Below are 14,267 nucleotides of genomic sequence, written 5' to 3'. Positions count from 1 at the left end.
GTCCGATAGTGCTACGTCGGTGTCCGCTTGTGGTGGAATGTAGACGGCTGTGGTGATGACCGAGCTGAACTCCCGGGGAAGGTAGAATGGACGGCATGAGATCGTCAGATGTTCCAGGTTCGGCGAGCAGGAACGAGAAAGAGTCTTAATGTTCTTGGGGTCACACCACATGTTGTTCGTCATGAAGCAAACTCCTCCACCCTTAGATTTACCAGACTCTTCCGTTCTGTCTGCACGGAAAACAGAGAAGGACTCGGTTGGGCATATGACTCGATCCGGCACCAGCGGGGTCAGCCAAGTTTCCGTCAGACAAAAGATGTTACAATCCCGCATGTCCCGTTGGAATCTGATCCTTGCCCTAAAATCATCCATCTTATTTTCCAGAGACTGGACGTTAGCAAGAAGGATGCTGGGCAGAGGTGGACGGTGGGCTTGAACTCTCAGTCTGTTCCGAATTCCGCTCCGTTTCCCTCGATGTTTTCGTCGTCTCCCCGTAGTAGCGGCTCCACTGTTGTTGTTGCGGTTCGCTCGTACGATCTCTGCCGGCCACGCTGGATCGATGGAAAAAGTGGACAAAAACCCTTGTTTTGCGCAAAAGTTTATGTCCAAAAGTGTGCTGCGGTCGTATGTTGTTAGTGCCGATGTGTTTGTGGCAAAGAAAATATTAAAAATAAACACAAAAACTAAAAGAGCGCACAATCTCCGCGGAGCTGCCGCGACGGCGACTGGACACAGCCGCGCCATCTCATCGCCGATGAAGACGCGTAGACGTTATAGTTGAAATCATCTACTCTGACGCTGAAGCGCAGGTTTAACTCCGCGCTCCGGTCGTTGAGTATCATATAAACCGATCTACGGTAACTCAGTATGTGCTTCATCAAGCTCTCCTTGAACCCCGATGAGATCTCTCTCATCGGGGAGACCAGTTTTCCGTGCCGGGAGAGCTCTCTGCTGAGAAACTCATCGGAGATGAGCGGAGGGACGTTTGAAACGAGGACTCTGGTGGACGGCTGATCCAGCGGAAACACCTCCACAAACAAATCTCCCACCGAGAGACCCTCCTCCACCACTCGGCTCACCTTCGCCACCTGATCCAGGAAGATCACGACCGAGCCGTTCATCTTGGCGGCGGACTTCACGCTGCTGAACCCGACTTTCTTCCCGACTGCCCGGGCCAATTCCTCCACGCTGCACGAGGAGTCACCGGAGATCTTAATCCCGTGTCTCCTCGTGAGCAGCGGGGGGGGAACCGGGGCAAACATTTCCGCCTCGCCCCGAGCCCGGTGAGGCACCGGCAGCGGGAAGACACCCAGAGAAAAACCCAAATAACCACCAAACAAATTAAACTACTGTGAAACCCAACTAACACACCACATAAACTAAATACAAACAACTATGAAGAAATAGAAAAGAGAGAAACACACAGACAACGCTCCGCAGCTCTCAAACACACACCCTGTCGCTCTGACGCTCAGCGTGAACTGAGAGAGAGAGAGAGAGAGAGAGAGATATATATATATAATACATATCAATATACATATCTATATAATATAAATTATATATTTTTAAATAATAAAATATATGTACTGAAACAGATAAATATATCTTGATATACAGATAAAGATATGTCCACAAGTGGCAGAAATACAATTTATGTAATTAATTTAATTTAATTTAATAGTCAATTTACTACATTTTGCGAATTCAAAACCAAGAGGTGTTTAGATTAGAAATGGTTTATTTTCAGGCATGTTTCCACAAGAGAGTGCATGAGAGTTTTTCTTGGTGATTGGTGCGTGACAATAAACCCAGTTTATAGTATAAAGATAAGTAAATAAGGATATTTACAACAGAACATGATAAAAGGTCGGCGACTATGCTCTGGGCGGTAGCTCCCGTGTATTACACTACATTTACTGTATATCTTGTTTGTATTCATGTTTTTCAATGATTCAAGGATGAGTTACTGTCAATATGCAACACAGGGACGCACAACTAAATGAAGTTGTGGTATATTTGTGACAAAACAAATGCATAACAAGCCAAACAAAAACAGTTCTACATTCCTCTATTGCATTTCTTTGAATTGGCATCATGAGAGATGTAAATGGCCACAACAAAAAACTATTTTTATTTGCTCTTTTGAATTCAAATTGAATATTCCTCACCTTGACTTTAGTCTCCCATCACTTACATTGAAATAGTCTTTTAAAATTATCATATATTTTTTTTCAAAAAGCTTCTTGTTCGAATATTTACATTTTTTAATTTAAAATAGTCTTACTCTTACAAATAGTAGTTTCATTATTCAGTATCCATGTTTTAGTGAGTCTTTGTATGAGATAAAAACTGTGTGTGTTGTGTGTGTGTGTGTGTGTCTGCACGTGCATGTGTGTGTATGGGTGTGTGTGTCTGTGTGTCTGCACGTGCATGTGTATGTGTCTGTGTAAAAATAGCCCTATCCTCATGATTTGCCGTTGCTACTTTTTTTAAGCTCCAGTTGCAAAGGAGAAGTCAGATATTTGCATGCATGGGCTGGCAGCAGTTCTTCCTCCCATTTCACAAAAAGATGACTTGTATTTACATCATAATTCCGGTCACAGGTTCTGTTTCCACTTCACGGGTTGGCCGGTGGTTTCAGACCCTGCTCGTCCATTTGCCAACGGCCACAGGATCGTGAGAGCGAGCGCACCTGTGCGCCTAAAAAACAAACCTCTCAGAGGCAGCTTCTCTACTTTCTCTTTTTCCGTGTTAGTAAACAGCCCGGTGGTTTAGGCCACACTAAAATAACCTTTGACCCTTCACGTACGATCGTGTTTACGTCACTGTTTCAAAACTTCTCTGTTGACGCCCGTAACCCCGGAGGTTTCAAACGTATCCTCTATTTCCTGTTCTCTAAAACAACGTTGAAGTGGCTTAAAGCGGCATTCTCTCCACTGACCACCAGGGGGTGACTCTTCTGGTTGTATAGAAGTCTATGCTTCATGTGGTAAAGCTGCATTCTCTCTCCTGACCAGCAGGGGGAGATTCCTCTGGTTGTATAGAAGTCTATGCTTCATGTGTTAAAGCTGCATTCTCTCTCCTGACCAGCAGGGGGAGACTCCTCTGGTTGTATAGAAGTCTATGCTTCATGTGGTAAAGCAACATTCTCTCTCCTGACCACCAGGGGGCGACTACAAGATGATTGACAGGTCTCAAACTTGTTCAATGACTTAAACATGTCTCCTTCGTGGTGCCGTTGTGTTCTCAACCCTTTTGCGTCTCTTCTGGTTTCAAATATCCAAACTGGCAACTTCTAACAGTTCGAACTCGAAGGACTCGAAACAAACCACGTTTTGTCGTGTCCTCAAATCTCTCGTTAAAGCTCGTTCGGATTTCCTAATTATCGGGGAGGCTCCGCCCAGAAACAGACACAGTTCACCTTTCTGAACGCTCCAGCGACATCTTCCTCCTCCAGTCATCCATGAACGCCAACGTCCACATCGACCTGAGATTCACCGTGAAACACACGTATGTCGTCACGTGCTCGAGGAGCGGAGCTTCAACTTCCTCCAGGGCCACAAACACAACTCATATACACAAGATGGTCATGGAACCATAAGTACACCCCGATACTCAAACTACCTGCTGCTGAGCCGGTACAACCACATTCCACACACACACACATACACTGACACACGCACACAGGTGTCAGCTCACAGCATTTGCTTCTTAACCCTGTAAGACCCAACGTTGTAATATTACAACGTCACTTTTATCTCTCTAAAAAACACATTTGCAAAAACGTTTTTTGGGGAAAGACCATATTTACATAGTCAATGGGTCCTATTGTCTTGCCTTGCAATGCCATTGGATTGTAAATGTGTATATAGGTGTGGCCATAAGGCCATGAACTCACTCTACCTGCAAACTTTCCCGGAAGCACATCTCCTTGTTTCATTCCACTGGATATATCAACATTGAAGTAAGTAAATTCTATGAAATATTTTTTTTGGTGATTGTTAGAATGTGTAGTTCATGTAAATACTAAGTTATTGTGGAATTAATGCATCACATTAGATTTTCAGCTTGTTATGTCATTGTTGTAATTTTACAACGTTGGGTGAACATGGTAGCTAAAATAGCAGGTGCACCTTGCACACTACATGGAGACATTCCACTTCTCGGATGTTCAGATACAGGATAAATATAATGTATTTGATGGTTCACACTTTACAAAAGGGTTATTTGTTATAATTTTAAGTTTAGACCATATTTGAATAATTCTAAATGGGTTAGGGTAACCCAAACCCTATGTTATTTCTATGTTCGCAGTGAGATATAGTCAACTGTTTTTTAAAATCTGCACTTTGTTGGTTTGCCCAAATATCTCCTTGTTACACAAGCCAGATAATGTGTGTAGAATGCTTTGGAGGATGGTTGTTCAGGGACAAGTGTAAATGTTTTGGAATGTGGGAGTTGCATGTATTTTGCATTGGTCAGGGAGAGGTGTAAATGTTTTGGAATGTGGGGGTTTCATTTATAATGCATTGTTCAGGGAGAGGTGTAAATGTTCTGGAATATGGTGGTTGCATTTATAATGCAAGTTCAGGGAGAGGTGTAAATGTTCTGGAATATGGTGGTTGCATTTATAATGCATTGTTCAGGGAGAGGTGTAAATGTTCTGGAATATGGGGATGTAAGAGTTCTGGGGGGGTTGTATTTTCCTTTTGTAAATGTAAGTAGAGAGCACATTAGGCTAGCCAGACAGTATTGTGTGCCATCAGTGGAGTGTATTGCCTGAATAGGATTAATTTGCATTGGAATTAGTTATACTTGAACATTCTCTAACTATTGTTTCCATTTCAGAATGCCACCAGCAAGGAGAGCAAATATTACAACGTTTCCCTAAAAACTTACAAAAACATTTTTTTTAAATTAATCCTTCATTATCTGCATCAGAAGACTCTTACAACATCATCTGACTTAAAAAAAAAAAGATTTAGACATTATTTCTATGCTTGGGTCTTACAGGGTTAAGGCTCTGGAGCATTCTCGTCTTCACAGCGGCTTTGAGGAAGAAAAAAACAACACAAGCCAACTCCGAGGGGGAGGTTGAGTGTGTGTGTGTGTGTGTGGGGGGGGGGAGGGGGAGGAGCAAACAAAGGTGTGACTACAGGTAGAAGCAAAAGGAATAGACGGCGCCTTGGTTAATTGAACCTCCCAGGGGCCGGCGGGCAGCAGCGAGCAGCGGAGGGCCCTCGCCACAGAGATGAAGGATCTGGGATCGAACGCCAGGTCACATGATTTTAAAATGTTTGTTCTGCCGCAGGAGACGAGGGGTGACCCTCGCTGAGTCTCCCGGCCGGCGAGCCGTCAGAGAGACGGCTCTTCACATCGATGATTACACAGCAGGTTTGGTTTAAAGGCCGACAATCAACGTCTTGGAGATTGTGGATATGCTGGAAAATATTCAAAGGTATGTACGAGCTGATATCACCTGATTCATCAAGGAAGGAAGGAAGGAAGGAAGGAAAGACGGATTGAAAGAAGCAAGGAAGGAAGGAAGGATGGAAGGAAGAAGGGAAGAAAGGAAGGAAGGAAGGAAGGGAGGAAGGAAGTAGAGAGGAAGGAGAGAGGAAGGAAGGAAGGAAAGACGGACGGAAAGAAGCAAGGAAGGAAGGAAGAAAGGAAGGACGGAAGGAAGAAGGACGAAAGGAAGGAAAGAAGGAAGGAAAGACGGAAGGAAGAAAGGAAGGAAGGAAGGAAATAAGGAAGAAAGGGGGGAAGGAAGGAAGGGCGGAAGGAGGGAAGGAAGGACGGAAGGAGGAAAGGAAGGAAGGAAGGGAGGAAGGAAGGAGAGAGGAAGGAAGGAAGGAAGGAAAGACGGACAGAAAGAAGCAAGGAAGGAAGGATGAATGGAAGGACAGAAGGAAGAAGGACGAAAGGAAGGAAGGAAGGAATGATGGAAGGAGGGAAGGAAGGACGGAAGGAGGAAGGAAGGAAGTAGTAATACTGCATTGGTGTCCCTCTGGTGTCTCATTGAAGTCACTCTGGTCTCCATGACGATCAGCCGTCAGCTGGACGATGTTTACGTTGAGCTGTCGGCCATGTTTTCTGATCAGAGAACTCTCCGTGTTCCGTGAGTAACTCGCCGTCCGCCTCACCGTCTCCTCTCTGCTCTCAGCCCGGGCGCCGAGGATGCTGGGAAACCGCCGGACGGCGGGAGGTGGTGCTCTTCCTCGCGCCTCCGCCTCGTCTTCGTCCTCCTGGTGCTGGCGGTGGTTTTGTTCTTCTACAACACGAACATGAAGGACTTGCTGCCCGCGTGGAACCCGGCGAAGTGGGGGCTGGCGTCCGGCGGCCAGAGACACGGCGTGCCCCCCCCCCAACCGAGGGCCCCCCCCGCCCGGCCTAAACCGAACGAGACCGGCCCGACTCCGCCCCCTTATCGATCTCCGGGCCCCTACCTGGTGGAATACCCCTCCGAGTACCACTTCGTCATCAACGAGCCGAAGACGTGCGAGCGGCGCAAGCCTTTCCTGGTTCTGATGGTTCCCGTGGCGCCCGACGACAAGGCCCACCGCAACGTCATCCGCAGCACCTGGGGCGGCGAGCGCGAGGCGCTGGGCCGAGCGGTGGCGCTGTTCTTCCTGATGGGGCTGCACGCCGCCCCGCGAGCCGGAGCCGGGGCGGCGTGGACCAACGAGCGGCTGCTGCGGGAGAGCCGCGAGCACGGCGACCTGATCCAGAGCGACTTCCTGGACTCCTACAAGAACCTCACCATCAAGACCATGGTGATGCTGGAGTGGCTGGACGCGCACTGCCCCGGCGCCGCCTACGCCATGAAGGTCGACACCGACATGTTCCTCAACCTGCCCAAGCTCGTCGGCATGTTGGCGAGCGCCCCGAGGACCGGCTACATGACGGGCCAGGTGCAGGCCGGCGCCGCGGTCCACAGGTACCGGACGTCGAAGTGGTTCCTCCCGGTGGAGATCTACCCGGCGGCGAGCTTCCCCCGCTACGCTCTGGGCATGGGCTACGTCTTCTCCCTGGACCTCGCCGAGAGGCTGCTGGAGGCCTCCAGGCACGTCAGAGCCGTCTACATCGAAGACGTGTACCTGGGGATGTGCATGAGCCACCTGGGCATCGGCCCCACCGACCCGCCCAGCTGGAGCTACTTCCAGGTGGAGCCTCAGAGGTACAGCCGCTGTGCTTACTCGCAGCTCGTCGCCATGACTACGCACCCGGCGGACGATCGCTTGGGGGTCTGGGAAGACTTCAAGAGGCCGGGTCAGCACTGCTGACCTGCCGACACAACCACGGCTGAAGAAGGACTTGATGTGTTGAGTGTTGATTTATATTTATATAAAGTTTTAAAACATTTGTAATAAAGTCAATATTTTATATTCATGTTTTTGTGTGTTTTGGGAATCATTCCTGCAGCCTGGAGCGCTGAAGCTCTAAAACTCTGAAGCTCTAAAGATTTGAAGCTCTAAAGATTTGAGGCTCTAAAGATTTGAAGCTCTAAAGATTTGAAGCTCTGAAGTTCTGAAGATTTGAAGCTCTGAAGATGTGAAGCTCTATAGAGTTGATGCTCTAAAACTCTGAAGCTCTAAAGATTTGAAACTCTAAAGATGTGAAGATCTAAAATTCTAAAGATTTGAAGCTCTGAAGATTTGAAGCTCTGAAGATTTGAAGCTCTGTAGATTTGGAGCTCTAAAGATTTGAAGCTCTAAAATTCTAAAGATTTGAAGCTCTGAAGATTTGAAGCCCTGAAGTTCAGAAGCTCTAAAATTCTAAAGATTTGAAGCTCTGAAATTCTAAAGATTTGAAGCTCTAAAGATTTGAAGCTCTAAAGATTTGAAGCTCTAAAGATTTGAAGCTCTAAAGATTTGAAACTCTAAAGATTTGAAGCTCTGTAGATTTGGAGCTCTAAAGATTCGAAGCTCTAAAATTCTAAAGATTTGAAGCTCTGAAATTCTAAAGATATAAAGCTCCGAAGCTCTAAATATTTGAAGTTCTAAAGCTCTAAAGATTTGAAACTCTGAAGTTCTGAAGCTCTAAATATTTGAAGCTCTGGAGCTCTAAAGATTTGAAGTTCTAAAGCTCTAAAGATTTGAAGCTCTGAAGTTCTGAAGCTCTAAATATTTGAAGCTCTGGAGCTCGAAAGATTTGAAGCTCTGCAGATTTGAAGCTGAGGCGTAGATTCCTCTGAGCAGCAACATTTCATCATTGTGGATTCTCGCCTGTTTTTTCACTGTTTTTTACTCGTCCACGTGGCGTCTGCAGGACCCAGACTCCATATCTCGAAAAGAGATTAGGCCTCAGCGTCACCGCGGCGCTCCAACACACCCAGCCAAGAGCATTTCTAATGAATCACCAAGCAGAGGGCAGCTTACTCCTTGGGTAAAGAGGGGATTTGTTTGTTTTTTATCCTTAAAAGGAACTAAAAGTCATCGCTATGTCGATGATTTTCAATCTCATATATTTTATATTTTAAAGCATATCTCATGACTTAAAATAAGACACTTCTAAAAAGTTATTTTCTCCACCTCAAAGTCTGATGAACTCTCTACATTCAGATATGTATATGTTTATTAAACATGTTCTTGAATGAAGATATTGGAGAACGAGTTCAATCACAACACCTCTCTTGTCTGAAGCTCGCGCTTCAGGCAGGAGGTGAAAGAGAGGTGTTAAAGAAAAGGAAATGTCAATGAGAGGAGATTAAGAATGAGTCACAGTTAATATTTCACTTAGGTGGATAAAGCTGTGTGTGCAGAAGGGAAACCTCCTTTCAACCACACACACACACACACACACACACACACACACACACTGACACACACACACACACACTGGAACACAAGGTGCATTAGTTTCTTTTGTGTGTTACGAGCTGCCAACATATTTTTTATTTTCCACGTCTTGAATACATTTTGTGGATATTTTGTATACATATATAAATATACATATATATATGTATATATATAACTATATATATGTATACATATATAAATATATATATATATATGCATAAATATATACATATATAAATATACGTGTATATATATGTATATAACTATATATATGTATACGTATATAAATATATATACATATATATATATACATATATAAATATACGTATATATATATGTATACATACATATATAACTATATATATATGTATACAGGCACGTGCACAGATAGAGCCCAAGTGGTGCTCAAGCACCAGCCCCTTTGCCCTGGATGAGAAAAGTGCCCTTTTTGCTGGAGAAACATTATTTTTATTCATCCGTATTTAAGAATAAAAGTTACTCTCTGTCATCAAATCCCCCCAAATGTGTTTTATCATCCGGCGGGGCATTTATTTGAGTTCTTGTGAGAATTTCGCCCCGACATGCTCCGCGGCGCTCACGAGCCCCGCCCTCCTCTCCCTCCCCCCGCCGCGCTCCTCCCTCCTCCACTTCCTCCTCCGCGCAGGTCTCCTCGCGCCACCAAACGGCTGCACCTCCTTCTCCTCTGACCCGCAGCACCAGGCACACAGGTCATGACGCCGGTGTTTGTCCCCTGACGTTGTTTTGTGATCAACCACAACATTAGCGCTGCTGAAAACATGACGTCACAACTGGTCCGACGTTTCCTCAAAAAAAAGGGTTTTAAACTCTGTGATTTCAAAGCCTCGTCCAGCTGTTTACTGACGTTAGTTATGTTTAGAGAATAGAGAGAGGGAGAGAGAGAAGAGAAAGAAGAGAGAGAGAAGAGAGAGAAAAAGAGAGAGAGAGAGAGGGAGAGAGAGAAGAGAGAGAGAGAGAGAGAGAGAGAGAGAAGAGAGAGAGAGAGAGAGAGAGAATTCTTATTCCGTTCTATTTAACAGGGGCTAGTCTAGGATTTGCGTGGCCAGACTGAAAAACAATCCTCCGGCCTCTCTTGTTCAGAGGGCCGGGCCAAATGTGGAGGCGGGCCGTAGCCGGCCCGCGGGCCTTAGTTTGAGGACCACTGCTCTTGGCTGTTGATGTCTATCAATATCGCTCATTTTGAAAATGACGTCAGAGGGCAATACGGATCTGTATCAGACCAGCGAGGCTGGCATGACGACCCATTAGCCAATCAGAACGCTTGTACTGTTGTTGCTTTATAATAATTCATCTTTATTCATAAAGAAAATGTAAGCTAGCTGTCTGATGCTGCCAGAGGAGACGCAGGTCGAGGATGTATTGCATCATCAGTGTATTGCTGCTTATGCTTCAACTCTGTCAGAATTTTTTTTTTAGCATTGGGTGCCCTTTTTTTTGGTTTGAGCACCTGCCCCCCAAAATGTCTGTGCACGTGCCTGTATGTATACATATATAAATATATATATATGTATACATATATAACGATATATATGTATACATATATAAATATATATATATATGTATTTATATATAAATATATATGTGTACATATATAACTATAAATATATATATATATATAACTATTTATAAAATCTGTCTGGATATATGTTGTCCTGCAGAGTCCCCTAGTGGACATTTTGTACACTGCAACTGAATAATGTGACGAAACTTCAGTCGAATAAATTTATTATAAAAACATTATTGAAAACATTTATTGGTTCGACTGTTTGCATTAATTTGACTTAGTTGTCACAGGGTAGTGGTGGAAAGTACCTCAAGTACTTTAAGTGCACATTTGAGGTACTTGTACTTCACTTGTTTCAGTGACCCCGTTGCCTTTCAAAATAAAAGACCACTCGTGTTGCTGCTTGATTAGTTTTTAGACTATTAAAGATTAAATGAACATTTTTGTTTTGTTTCTTACCGTCATCTCTCTTGTTTGTATTGTTGTTGCTTCTATTGTTGTTTGTTTACCATGTAAAGTGGCTTGAGCACTTTATAAACTGACAAAATAAAAGAAGACACAGTTGTAGTCCCCAGCTACTTTCTGTTTATATCCCAATTATTGGAGATGTAGTTCCATTATATTAAATGACATTTATCTCCCAAATAAAAGAAAGAACAATTAAAACTCTCTTTGTGTTACGTCTAATATTAGTGAAATTACCAATATGTACATTTATTTATGGGAAAAGTAATGAAATTAAACAGTTTGGCTGTGATATAGATGCAAATGAAGGAGACCACAAAAGACACAGAGAAAACCTTTTATTTCCTGGTTGTGACTGAGGCTCCGTTGTGCCTTCACACTCTATAAAAGCCTTAACTACAAACATAAATCTAAAAAAAACATCACCAAAATGTCTTATGGTGGAAAATAATTTACTTTAACGAGTCGATGAACAACATTCACATTTTAACCTCCAGAGGTTTTACACATTCAGTCCAGCAGAGGGCGACATTCACAGTTTCGAAACCAAGACGACGTCACAGCTTTACATTTGATCACAGTAAAACTAACGTGATGAATATTCGTATTAATCATCCTAATGAGGCATACGTCAAATGTTAAACAGCACCTAACAGTGATAAAAAAAATAAAGTATTAACGTGTGTCCAACGCTGCCCAGTTTTAAAGGAATAGCTTAATGTGTACATTTGCTCTCCCGATGCGTAGCTTAGCACAAAGAGTGGAAACAGGTGGGAACTGAGACGCTCGCCTGCATATTTTTCCGGAAACTATTTGACAAATTCGCCGTTCTTGGGGTCGACGTGGCGTCTTTTTCTTTTCCAATTGTTCCCAATAAAGAGAGAACGAATGCACCGAGAGAAGAAAATAAATAAATGAAAGAAGCTTATTTGTCCGTGTCTGTCTGTCCCGAGCTTCTAAATATCAGACGGACACCACCTGACGGAGGCCGTGTGCCTCTTTGGTCCATCGGTCACGCGACGAGCTCGTCGATACGTGAACTACGCGGGCCACGAAGAACCCGAGGCGGCCGCCGGCTAACGGTCACATTACCCGCCGTCTAAAACTGACGCTAGTTTGTAGCTCAGTGACTCAAACGTCTGTGTTTGAGGTGTCGGTGCAGAGAACGGGTCGTACGTTTAGTCGAGTACCGTACTCACGTAGTATTTCGAGGTACAGTGCATTTCCAACAGACGAACATTAAACTGTACTAAGTAGCTCACGGCGCTTTTTCCGCGTCAATCGGCGTACTTGGGCACGGCGCACGTGCAGCCCACCGGCACGTCGACGACGCCTCTGTTCAACACAAACTTCTTTGGGTTCTGAGGGCACGGAGACTTCCTGAGGACCGCCAGCGACGCGAACACGGGCACCGAGTTGTAGCTCAGGTCCTCGCGCCGGTTGATGATGCAGCCACCGCACACGCACTCGGCGAAGGGAATCCGGTGAGGGATCCGGTCCTCATCTACGTTGAGCCTGAGAGGAGACGGACACACGGCAGGAAAAGACCATTTAAAGGGCCGGTGTAACGTACGGCTGCACAATTTACGTCAACAAATACTCCGATGATACACCGAGTGACAAAGCTGCACTTTGAAATGTGACTTCTGTTCTTCAGTTTTTTATTTGCTGCCTTTTGTGTTCAGTTTCTTTGTCTTAAATTTGTATTTTATTTATTTTATTTATTTCATTTATTTTATTTTAGCAGAATTCTGAGCAAAGGCAACACCGAGAACACTTTATTATCTGTTTATTTAGCTGATATGCTATTTAATAAAGTCATATTCTTCCACATTTCCTTCTATAATCTACATGAAAACTAAAACTTATACTTTAACAAATATACTTATACTTTAATTAACATCAGTGTACTTCATCCACCTCTGCAGTATACTTATACTTTAATAAATAGACTTATACTTTAATAAACATCAAAGTACTTCATCCACCTCTGCAGTATACTTATACTTTAATAAATAAACTTATACTTCAGTAAATATCAGAGTACTTCTTTCACCTCTGCAGTATACTTATACTTTGATGAATGTACTCATACTTTAATAAATATCAAAGTACTTCATCCACCCCTCTTGTGACGGTGCTATCTCCTAGAGTCGTGATAACGGATAGCGCGTTTGTCCCTCCGCGCTGCCCGTAGCTGTCACTTACCGGTACCTCCACGGGGACAGGGAGCGGTTGCTCAGGTCTCCGCGCATGTCCGCGGCCGTCTGCGCGCACGTCCGCGCGTCCAGCAGGTTCGCGGGGACCCGCATTCTGCCCCAGAGCCGCCGCTGGAAGCGGCTCAGCTGCTCCGGGCTGAGGCAGCCGGAGGAGCTCCGGGCGGCGGACATGTGCTCGTTGAACACCAGCAGCGAGAACTGGAAACAATGACAACATGCATGAGTACAAATGCAGGAGCCTCCTCCAGGCTCCACGTGCGCGCTCCCGACGGGTCGCGCTTACCATTTGCAGACTGACCAGTCGCGTCATCTCGACCCTCCAGACGTGTGACTGAGCCTCGCCGCCGCATCGCAGTATTTATACACCAACTATATGTGTGGATGCTTCTGGAAATACTATTAAATCGCATGTTTTCTTTCTGCCTCAGAGAAAGAGAATAATCAGCATCATGACCCCGCCCCCCCCCCCCTCCAAAACCACACTGGGCGGGGACTCTCACCTGAGTGGGAACCTCGAATTTCATTTAAATTAATGTTTAATATCATATATTGCACATTTCTAACACAAGCAAAGAATGAACATTAAAAAACATAATTAACTCAATTAAGATTTTTTTTAATGGGCTAAAATAAAATCTAAATACATATAGAGGACAATTAGAAATAAGTTTCTCTCAAATGCAACAAAAAGAATACACATATTAATCCTCTTGTTAGATTACTGAACAGCAAACACTTTAAATATCACTTTGATCGATTATTTATTTATTATTTATTATTTTCTATTTTTTACATTTTATTTTCATTTATTTATTATTGTATTGTCTTGTAGAACAACTCTATAGAGAGTGGGTCCATCCCACGGCCACTTACATGAATTAAATCAAAAGTAACCGGAAGAGGAGTCGTACAAAATAACCTCATAAAAGTTAACACCACTATTTCAGCAGTGCAACAAAACAGGATAATTAAATGTGGACTCCTACATATTTAATCTCTGTCATGTAAAGCTGTTTTAGTAAATGATTTAATATCAGATAATCACATTGATCTATTGTGTCTGACTGAAACCTGCTGAGTCATAAAGAATACGCCACCCTTAATGAACCAGCTCCTCCAGGTCATATCAATACTCACATTCCTCGAGGCACCGGCCAAATCCCAAACCTAAACTACATCTCATTTAAAAGCCTTGTTCTTAGTCTTCCACATCCAACCTGGAAGACATTACAGCCAATT

General features: G+C 44.0%; 2 protein-coding genes across 2 annotated transcripts; one reads left to right on the top strand and one right to left on the bottom strand.

The window, feature by feature from the left end:
* Positions 1-5,193: 5,193 nt before the first annotated feature.
* LOC130192789 (beta-1,3-galactosyltransferase 1) lies at positions 5,194-7,396 on the top strand. Its single transcript, XM_056412949.1, has 2 exons — positions 5,194-5,458; positions 6,167-7,396. Exons 1-2 carry the CDS (start codon positions 5,439-5,441, stop codon positions 7,284-7,286), a joined length of 1,140 nt encoding a protein of 379 aa, XP_056268924.1. The 5' UTR covers positions 5,194-5,438; the 3' UTR covers positions 7,287-7,396.
* Positions 7,397-11,130: 3,734 nt separating this feature from the next.
* Positions 11,131-13,384, bottom strand: LOC130192841 (interleukin-17C-like). Its single transcript, XM_056413016.1, has 3 exons — positions 13,312-13,384; positions 13,018-13,226; positions 11,131-12,324 (listed from the first exon to the last, which is right to left on the bottom strand). Exons 1-3 carry the CDS (start codon positions 13,336-13,338, stop codon positions 12,087-12,089), a joined length of 474 nt encoding a protein of 157 aa, XP_056268991.1. The 5' UTR covers positions 13,339-13,384; the 3' UTR covers positions 11,131-12,086.
* Between the last annotated feature and the right edge of the window lie 883 nt (positions 13,385-14,267).

Source organism: Pseudoliparis swirei, chromosome 4 (genome assembly GCF_029220125.1).
Source record: "Pseudoliparis swirei isolate HS2019 ecotype Mariana Trench chromosome 4, NWPU_hadal_v1, whole genome shotgun sequence".
Classification (NCBI taxonomy): domain Eukaryota; kingdom Metazoa; phylum Chordata; class Actinopteri; order Perciformes; family Liparidae; genus Pseudoliparis; species Pseudoliparis swirei.
The sequence above is the reverse complement of the archived record's forward strand: the minus strand, read 5'-3'. Positions and strand labels throughout refer to the sequence as shown.